This window comes from Camarhynchus parvulus, chromosome 3 (assembly GCF_901933205.1).
Source record: "Camarhynchus parvulus chromosome 3, STF_HiC, whole genome shotgun sequence".
In the NCBI taxonomy this organism is placed as follows: Eukaryota; Metazoa; Chordata; class Aves; order Passeriformes; family Thraupidae; genus Camarhynchus; species Camarhynchus parvulus.
This window is the reverse complement of record NC_044573.1, coordinates 67,639,271-67,649,505: the sequence shown is the minus strand read 5'-3', so window position 1 is coordinate 67,649,505 and position 10,235 is coordinate 67,639,271. Positions and strand designations below refer to the sequence as shown.

The window sequence follows — 10,235 nt, the reverse complement described above, 5'->3', positions numbered from 1 at the left end:
TTTGTCCATGATAGTTGCATCATTACTGTTTTATCTTTTGATAAACCTCCTGAGTGACCAATTCTGCACCTCCCTAGTTGTCTGCCACCAAGCAGATTTTGTTTCTTCTACGCACTTTATATTGTTCTTCCTCCCCATTCTCAGTAGGAGAGGTAAATAATTTTTAACTGTCCCAGATTACAGTTTGAGAAAAGGGTGATGACAAAGGCTTCTCTTCACTTATATGGAACATTAGTGGCACATTATTTTTGTGTCAGACTTCAAGCCTTGGTTTTAACCAGCTGCTGCAAATGTACAGAGGTAAACAACAGACTCTGTAAACAGTTCAATACAGAAGTCTTGATTTAGTACCTTACAAGACAAAGCAATCAATAATCTATTACACATCTAATCACAGGCATGAAGAGCCCAGCAGCCCTCTGCGCAGCGTTCCACCAAACGAGAAAGGCGGCTGGAGACCACAGTAAGAGGAACACAAATCACCAAGACTGCAAATGCACGGCTCGGGAGCTGATCTACAAACACAAATATTCAAATTCAACAATCACCTCTTGCTACTAGTGAATCATGCTATTGCTATCTGGAGACCAGTTGCTATGGCAGATAGCTGTAGCAGTGGCAGAAGGCCAAGAATCCTGCCTTTGAAATGTTAACTGAATTTAACTCTTGACTTTTCACAGGCAAGGTTCATTACTTTGTGTGACTGTGTCATATTAAATGAGTGCTTTGTCTGCCCAGGGTACCAGCTTGGAAGGGATATTATTAATCAGCAGGACAGCAAAACAGGTCAATAACAACTATTTGTCAATAAAGATTTTTTTTAATACCTTCAAGTCTGCTATGTGATAGCTGCAGCTACACATGGGCTTTTTTTTTGCTTTAATTTCTTCCCTTTTTCTTCACTTTATGTAAGTTTTATCCAGTCCACAGTTCCTGGACACACTCAGAACACACCCACCAATGCAGGCATGATGGTGAGATGCTCTAATTCGAACAGTTAGAGCCTGGGTTCAGAAATGCTGCTGCTCCATTTAAGTGACAATGTAGGCTGCTTCTGTGATACCCATCAGAAAAATCAGGAGTTTATAGAGAGTTGTGCAAGGAATAGGTATAAACATCAGTTGAAATGTAATTTTGTGAAGGGCAGTACTAACTTACATCTGAAATTCAGGGACATGCTCTTCCTTCAGCTGCCTGGAGTGCAGATCTTGGTCCCTGGTTAAAGGGGAGCTGTGGTTGCATACAATGCACTTTGTTTTATGATCTCAAATCTTTACAGCTGCATCAATAGGATCCCACATTGAGTTCCTGGACAAGTTAGTTAGGTTTGGTGAGTTAGGATTACTGAGATCCAAGGAAACACCATCAAATATGCAGCAGTGCCTCTGACATCCTTTCTTTACCATTACAATGAGGGGTTAAGAAGGACACACACTTGGGAAGTCAATGGAGAACAACAGAACAAACCAGATGATGTTACTGTGAAGAAACTATCAGAGAGAGCAGGGCACACAGATCTGCAGCCATAGTTACAAAGATGCAGATTCACAAATTGTGACAATATTTTTTCTTCCACAAAACCAAAAAAGGCAGTTGAAAGTCTTGAGTATAGCAGGCCACATGCAAAACCACAGTGGAGAGGCTGAGATGGTGACAGTGAAGCTGGAAGGGTTGCTGTACACTGCTCCTACCCCAGTGTATCCCAGTGGGAGTTTTGCCCAATTCCAAGAGAAGGCTAACAACCACATGCCCCTGCAAGCTGGTTTGTAACACACAGAACATTTAATGTTCCACCTTCAGAAATCTCAATCTGACTTTCAAGACTTATTTTCCTCTGTTTCAGGATTCCATCTTCCAGGAACGAGATCACAGGATAAGAGAGCTCTTGCATCCTCTCACGCTTCCCTTCTCAACAGGCTTTTGACTATGTGCTCAGACTTGAAGGAGTTATTCCAGGGAAGAGAAACACAAAAGATGTGCAAAACATGCACTGCACTGCTAGACAGCACTTAAAAATCATCTTTCATCAATCATGATTTTAACTGCTGCATCTCATCAAGATACACTGATGGTAAAGTACTTTAACTTTGTATACCACAGATTACATACCTGAAAACCAAGGATCTCTCAGGTATACCAGTGAAAAGCAGGCTTCATTGAAAGAGCAACACCCAGGAACATTTAAAATGAACCATTTATTAAATCAAACTGTTATTTTAACAGTTACATAAGTTACACAGCATTTTTAAGTCAAAAGATTTCACAAGGAAAAAAAAAAACTTTAAACTTTTATTATGCAGGCAAAAATAGTACCACACAATATGTACCTGGGAGGGAAGAAGGGAAGGGGAATCTCTAAACATTCAAATAAGGCCATAATTATTTAAAAACAACAATAAAACAATAATAAACCCCCCCAAAGATCCATTTGCTTTTCAGTGTGTTCAGTGCTGCTAACTATATGTACTTTTAGTATACAGGTGTGATCGAGGCAGTGATATTTTGATAGCTAGGTTTAATGTTTTAAAACACTATCAGAAGTGGAATAAGGCTCATTAGTACATACAGCTGCCCTTGGAATGTCAATCTCAGTTGCCTTCATCAACTTAAAATTCACAAAGTGCACAGTTAAGATATGCCAAAAAATTGAAACTGCTACTCTACCAACAGCTGCCCATGCTTAATACTTAGTGGTCTATTAGAACAAAGTATGTTCTTTCAAAAGAGATGTGTAAGAAAAGCCACTGTAAAACATTTAGTTTTGAAGATGCACTAGGAGCTCTTTGTAAACTGAAAAGTAGAAAAACATGGATTAATTATGTTAAGAAAAGAATACAAAAAACACTAGAAATGACCATCAAACTTCCAAAGAACAAGCACCACAATGGACATTAGCATTCGATTTTGCAGTGTACAGCAATGTAATAATTTTACTCTAGCCAATCTACTTCATCAAACTCTGAATCATCTTCTGAATCACTGTATTCCACAGCGATGCGACGCGAGAGGATGGTGGCAACGTCGTTCTCAATGCGCTCGTGCTTCGCTTCTTGTTCCCGCTGCTCCTCCACTTTGCGGAGCTGAATGCCTGGGAACATCAGAGCACAAACATGTCACCCTCCTCCTTCAGCACTGCAAATGGATTTAGGTCATGATTCACAGAATGCTTTGCAATCAAAAATGAATACACAGGATCCTGTCCTTCTCAGGTAGAATTTTTTTGTCAAGCTTTTAAAGAGAAAATTGTCAGAATTGCAGCAGCAGACAAGATCTTGAGTCCGTCTACTATAATATCCTGGTTCTGATTTTCCATTAAAATACATTTTTAGTACCACTCTAAGTGATTAAGCCATTTTGCTATTTGCATTTTTTAGACTGTCCATTCATAATTTTAATGAAATTTTATAGCTATTTGAGTATCCTAACAAGACAGGGCCTCTTGTAACTCTGTTTTTTATCATGTAATGATTTGGTTTGGGATAAAGTATTACTTGGATATCAAAGCTGTGGTAACTCAAGCCTTTGTTTTTTGGGTATGACTTGGTCAAAAGTGTTTTCAGCAATCACCTAGATTATACCAGCAGGCTCTATTTTCTCATTTTTGCTGACATTCTTTATGCATGTTCATGCACCCCTGTTGTACTCAGCTGTTGTCAACATTTCTTTAGACTTCAATGATGTTATCAATTCATGTGCATATAGACATGCAAAAATATTTTGAATTAGTGCTATGGCCTATCTGCTGATAGTACAGTACCATACAGATTCTGTGCTGTGCTGCAGTGCAGGGGAAGAGAAGAATGTAGGACTCGAAACACTGGAGAGATCTTAACTACTGAAAGATACCCCACCATCACACAGCAGCACACACCAATGTGTGTTCTGATGCCAGCGGGGATTTTCCTGGCCATGGGCACCATAAGCTGAAAGGTACAGCGGGCACACACAGCTCCTTGTGAGATCAGCAGGAAAACACTGCCCTGCAGCTCTGCCCTTCCCTTGCACTCTGCCATGGGCACCTTGCAATGCAAAGGCTGCTCCACTACTGCACTGAGATCAGGGTCCAGATCAGATACTTAACAGCTTGAAGTCTTCAGCAATGATTTCTGAACACCACTTATATCTTGTAATACAGTGAGAGATGATCAAAATTCCAATGCCAATTGATCCACTTCCGTTTTATCTAACAGTCTGTGAAAACCAATGTTTTTGTCTTCTACACAATCTCTAGATCAGATTTGATGATCAGAAATAGCTACATTTGCAGGTAAAAAGAAATGGAAAGATAATCTCCACAGATCATCTACAAACACACGTACTTTTTTCTGTAATCTAACTTCCACAGAGAACCAGGTTTGCCATCCAAACTAAACATCTGATAAGTGAAATTACAAATTGAAAAAACTGTCTACTTGGCAATGCATACACTGTAGGGGATAGAAAACAGAAACAGACTTAAGATGCATTCCTCTAACTTCTCACACACGTGAAATATTCCATCTCTCAAAGGTCATGTGTATTTCTGAGCTTGTTCTGTTTGCTGTGTAATAGCCAACGTTACCTTTCCGTATTGCTTCCAGCAGAACGCTCCTAGCATCACTGATCACAGGCAGAGTTGAAGGATGGCGTTTGGGCTCGGGAGCAGGAATCACTTGGGATGGTGGAGACGGAGGCATTATGGGTGCATGAGGGCCAGGGACAATGGTTGTGGGAGGAGGGTGCAGGGCAGGAGGAGGGTGAGAGAGGTTTGCAACTGTGACAGGGGAGGAGGGTCGGATGCCAGGAGGAGGCAGGGGAGGAGGTGGGGGTGGTGGAGGAAGTCCCTGTACTTCAGCTTGTGGAGGAACTGGGTGAACAGGCAGAGCTTCGCACACCTGGGCGGCTCTGGTGACAGGGGGAGAGGGCTGTGCTAGGGGAGGAGCAACTGGAGGTGGAGCTGGATGAAGAACTCCAGGAGCTATCTGGAGAGGAGCTGGCGGAGGTGGCACAGCTGGGGCCTGCAGAGCAGCTGTGGGAGGGGGTGGTGGGGGTGGGACTGGGGGTGGAGGGGTGGAAGTCATTGCAGCTCTCAATGATGAAGTCGACAAAGCAGATGGAAGAGGTGGTGGTGGTGGAGGAGGAGGAGTGGGGCTCACAAACACCGGTGTTCTGCCTGTTGCTGGTGACTGAGGACGATTTTCTACCAAGCCAGGAGTAGAACTGCAACATCCAATAACAGAACAAAGTTATTAGAGCTAGAGAGTGGAAAAAATAGTAATAGATTAACTTCTGCAACTTTAGAACATTGAAACCTGGGCATTAAAGAGCATTATGTACTATGATGACTTCAGGATGTTTGTCCACACCTCATAAATAAGGATGTCTAATTTTCAGTATGGAGCTTGCAACAGGTTTCCAAAAGACCTCTGTTCAAATTCAGCCATTAACCAAATCTATGTTCTTATACAGTGTACCTGCATCTTTATCAAAAGTTTCCTATACCAGTATAATTCTTCCCTGTTGTCCCTAAGTAAATCCAAATGATTTTTCTCAAGTCAGGGAACTAGCAGTCGATTAACTGTTCTGGTTCACAGAACTTTAAAACCAAAACAAAACAATGCAAACAATGAGAACAAGTTAATTTGAAATATATATTTAAGGTGTGATGAAAACATGAGTGAGACTAATTTCAAAGGTCATCAATACTGCATACAGAGAGTTACAGTTATATGCTAGATACTCATTATAGGACAATAAATAGGTGAACTGAAGAAACAAGAGAGAAAAATAAATTTATTTTCCTGAAAGACCACTAGAGGATTTCTTTAAACTGTTGTGGTAAATTAATCTTAATAGTTATGCATTTTTGTCTATGAGCAGTAAAAATCATCCTTTTCAAGAGATTAACATCTTGCTGCTGTAACAACCCCATCTGAATTAACTATCTCCTATTCTAAGTTGTATGTGCCTGACCATAAAGTAAGACTTTTGGTATAAAAAAATAGGGGAATGACAAAGAAATTTTCACCTCTAGAAAATATTCTATGTATGTATCCACTTCTGAAAAGGTACAAAGAAGTAGGGAAAAAAAGCCACTTTGGGAGAGAGAAGCACTTACAATTTAGCAAATGCAATGAATACATAGTTTTGACAGCTGTCTTACTGTGATATATTCTTCCTTTCATGTACGCTGAAACACATCTCAGTTGTACAAATTTCCAAAACTCCAAAGCTACATCCTGAAATGCCAACATATTTCACAGAAGCATTTTCCACAGACTTCTTTCCCTTGCCATTTAACTCAGAGGGCAACACGGTCGCAGTACTGAGGGCCTTTCTCCACCCTATGGGATTTAGGTGCTGGCCTTCCCACCCAGCTCCCGGCGGCCCTGTTCCTGCAGGCACGCTGGGATCCATGGGCAGCACAGAAATAAGGCTGACAGCTATTAGCAGGGGGGTGGATAACCAAGCCAGCCCCAGGAGAAGTGGCCTCTGTGGCTGGTACCTGACGCAGGGAGGCACGGGCTTGGCCTCGGCGGCGCCGTGCATGGGGGGCGGCGGCGGCGGCTCGTGGGGCCTGACCAGCACACGCTCCTCGGCTCTGCTCAGCAGCTCTGACATCTGGCTGTAGGGCAGGGCAGAAAGGGAATACGACCCGTCAATGTGGTCCACGTATGCTTGGGATCTGTAAAAAAACAGGGAGAAAAGATCCAATTCACCTTCAGTAAGAGGCAGTATTAGTGCCCTCAGCCACTGTTCTATACTTCAGTCTGATTACAAGTGCAAGTATCTTCTCTCCATTAGTGTTGCGTATTATACGGTGTGGCTTTTCAATAATTCATCCCACCTTCCCTGTTATTACTTCAAGCAGCTCAAGGGTTTGATTTTGACAGGTATATCAGATAGTTTCTACAGCATGTGTGTGACCTTAGTGTTTATTAGACACATTATTTTGAGTTAAATAAACACAGCAACACAATCAGAACTCCTCTTTTACAACATTCACGAAACATCCATCGATGTTAGAATGGTAGAATTTACAACTGAACAATTTAGCTGAACTTCTGTCAGAGGATCTTTATTCCAATATATACAGAGAACTCGTTGCTTTAATAGACACAAGAATCAATCAATATCTACTATTGAGTACTAGCACTAAATAAAGATGATTCAACTTGTTAATGACAACTTTAGACACACCTCAAAGACCTGATCAGTTAGAAAATTTTAATTAACTATTCAATTACAGAACTTTATTTTAAAAAAATTCTATTAAATTCAGAGCAAAAGTGTTTGTAGAACACTTTCCAACAAGTAGAGCAACACTCTACATTTCCACATACTGCCACCACTGTAGTATCTGAGCCTATTAAATTCTTCAGGGTTGAAAATCTTTCCCATTTATTTCAAAGTATGGTGCTGTTCTGTATCTGAACAACATGTTCTGCACATGCAGTGCTCCCAAGCACTCCAGCATTATTAATAATTGCATTACAAGTACTGAGATAATCAAGGTTTAGGTCAGGGTCCTGGATATAAAACAAGCATGTCTAAAGTGGAACCCAACATACAACATAACAAAAGGACAGCAGGAAAGCAGATGTTTCTGCCAATGACTTGACACAGCAGCTTACAGAGATTCTATAAAGCTGTTCCTAGAAAAATGCTAATCACCATAACTTAACTTGTACCCCACTGAGTGAAACGCACTGAGAGCATTTTCCATTCTGAATTGAGCTAAGTTTTTCTACAAGCAGGTTTTTCTACTTTTCAGGCAACAAACACTCTCTCCTAGAGTTGTCATAATTACTCACCATCACTACTGAGCTTGTTTGAAGGCCTTACAAAGCCAAACAAAATACTCTCTTATGGTGTGCTTTTCACCACAGAAAGATAGGGGAAAAAATTAACCAGTTTTTGGGAGGACAATGAATACTTTTTAATAAAAAAAAAAACAACAAAACAAAACCCCCAAACAAAAAGTTTATCCCCAAATTGCCTAACATTACTTGTCAGCCTTCGTTGCTATTAGATGTTTCTTGGCTGGTAAAATGGACTTGATTTTGCACCAAGACCAGAAGCATAAGCACAGCAGGTGTTTGCCATGTGAAATGCTACTTTTAGCCACCAGCAAATACATGCTGTGAAATGAGAATCAACAGGTTGGATTTTGTAATAGGCTATAACCAGAAATGTCAATCAAATCAGGGATTTGTTCAAGAGTAAAGGGAAGCTCAGCATTCTCATTTGAGTTCCAAGTGGATGTTTGTTCACATCACACACACAATATAGCCTTGGCAGTATCTGCTTAAGAAAAATCAAGAGGCTGGAACAATGGGGATTTTGTGGGTCAGGACTGGAATGCAGAGACACACCTGGGTGCAGGCTTGCAGCAGTGACACTACACCTTCGTCAAGCTGCAGAGGACAGCACACCCTCAAGGATACAATGAGGTTACATGCTACCCTTAAAAACAACAACATAGTAACTACTCCTTTAAGGACACACTAAGAATTTCAAAACTGAGTTTTGATTAAGCTAAATCAGTGATTTCCAGTGCATTTCAAGGGGAGCAGTAGCATCTTGTCACTGACCATTTCTCATGCATGTTCACTAAGAAGTATGAATACACTTCATAAAGGATAGAAAAAACAAAAAGGAACCTTGATTCAAAATGTGAAGCTGGGCCATTAGCAACTTCAATGTGCTTATGTAAGAGGTTAGCATCATCTTCTGCCAGCTCTGGACCTTGGGCTAACTTCTGCCACTCTCTCCGTCTGTCATGAGGTGCCCTTGGTACTTTCTCTGGTTCATGAGGGCGATCGAGATTTTTCTGCTGTAGGAGAGTTGTGCAAACAAAACTGACAACTGAGACAGTGGTTTTTAATTACTTGCATATAAACATCAGCCACAAAATTATGAAAAACAATCTCATTTCAAATGCAAGAAAAATTTGCTTTCAGGCTAAACATAATATGTAAACCAGAAAGACTTGTAAGAGCCAGAAACATCAGACTAGTGGCTAAAAACCTGAACAATATGGAGAAAAATACCTGTTTCAGTAGCTTTTCATTCTAAGTCTGGAATCAAATTATAAATCTGACACTCATATTTACTCTCTCTACTACATATGAAACATACAGAATAATGGTCATATAAAAAAGCAACATTACCATTTGCAAAAGTGCTTGTTTAATTTTAAGAAAGTATAAGCAATGTGTTTTATTCCTACTAATTTCTGTCTAGTTTAAACATATCTATTAGAATGTCATTCAAGCTTTTTCACCTGTAAGATTGTCAAAATTTTGTCTTACAAATAAATGTTCAAGTGAAGTACTTTACTCCTGCTGTATTCCTCCTTCTTTTCTGAGTCATTGCTAGAATACTTACAAGCTTTGGCAAAAGTTGGTTATGTTAAGACAGCATGAAAGCTTTAGTTCCTTCTATATTATTTTACTACTACTGCTATTATTATTATTATTTAATTGTTTAAGTTGGTGGAACTGAATGAATACAAGTAGCTTTAGTTGAATAGATGGCTCTGTCAAGTCTGGATTGTTATTAAAGTACCATATCTGCAAGCAAACCCTTTCTAGGAAAAAACAAAGAGAAGCCACACAAAGTTAACATATGTACCTTCTGCTTCCTCTTTTCTTTTCTTTTGTCCTCTGTGTCCTGCAACATTTTTTCCTTCCACAGATCGAAGAAATATGAAGGATTGGTATAGAACTTCAAACCCTCTTTTCCATCATCCCTGAAATACAGTGACACAAACAGGGCACACTATTTATTTGACAAGACATGAATCCAAACATTAAGAGAAAGCAAGGGCATATTAAGGAATATATAGTATCTCAGACCCTGAAATGTTTTACTGAAGAACACAAAAGAGATGATCATTGACCTCCTGCACCAACACTTTTTACTATCTTTCCTGGCATTCAAGGTCCTAATTTTAGAAAGATAACTTTAACAAAAGCTAAAAAAAAAAAAGTGTCATAAATCAGAGAACTCCTACTCCAATAACTGAAATCTTGCTGTTAAAATTTTGAGCAAATTTGTGTGGCTGCTTATGTTCAGCTACTGATTCAAATTGAATCTCTGGGACAGCAAACAATATTTATTTCCATTGAAGACCCTTCTTTCTACACACTTACCTGTTTAATTTCTTCACTTCACATCCAAGTACATTATGTGGTTTAATAAATACAGAATTTAAAAACTACTTTTTCCTACCATGTTACACTGAGTTAAGA

General features: G+C 39.8%; 1 protein-coding gene across 3 annotated transcripts in view; it reads right to left on the bottom strand.

Moving 5' to 3' along the window:
* Positions 1-2,176: 2,176 nt before the first annotated feature.
* WASF1 (WASP family member 1) overlaps positions 2,177-10,235 on the bottom strand; it is an 88,404-nt gene continuing 80,345 nt past the window's right edge. For 2 of the 3 annotated variants that reach the window (XM_030944418.1, XM_030944419.1), the window contains exons 5-9: positions 9,616-9,733; positions 8,643-8,815; positions 6,485-6,664; positions 4,562-5,199; positions 2,177-3,088 (exon numbers count right to left, since the gene is read on the bottom strand). In XM_030944418.1, the coding sequence (XP_030800278.1) occupies positions 2,931-3,088; positions 4,562-5,199; positions 6,485-6,664; positions 8,643-8,815; positions 9,616-9,733 (1,267 nt within the window). In that variant the 3' untranslated portion in view covers positions 2,177-2,930. The remainder of the gene's footprint in view (positions 3,089-4,561; positions 5,200-6,484; positions 6,665-8,642; positions 8,816-9,615; positions 9,734-10,235) is intronic. The other variant, XM_030944420.1, reaches the window with a different exon arrangement.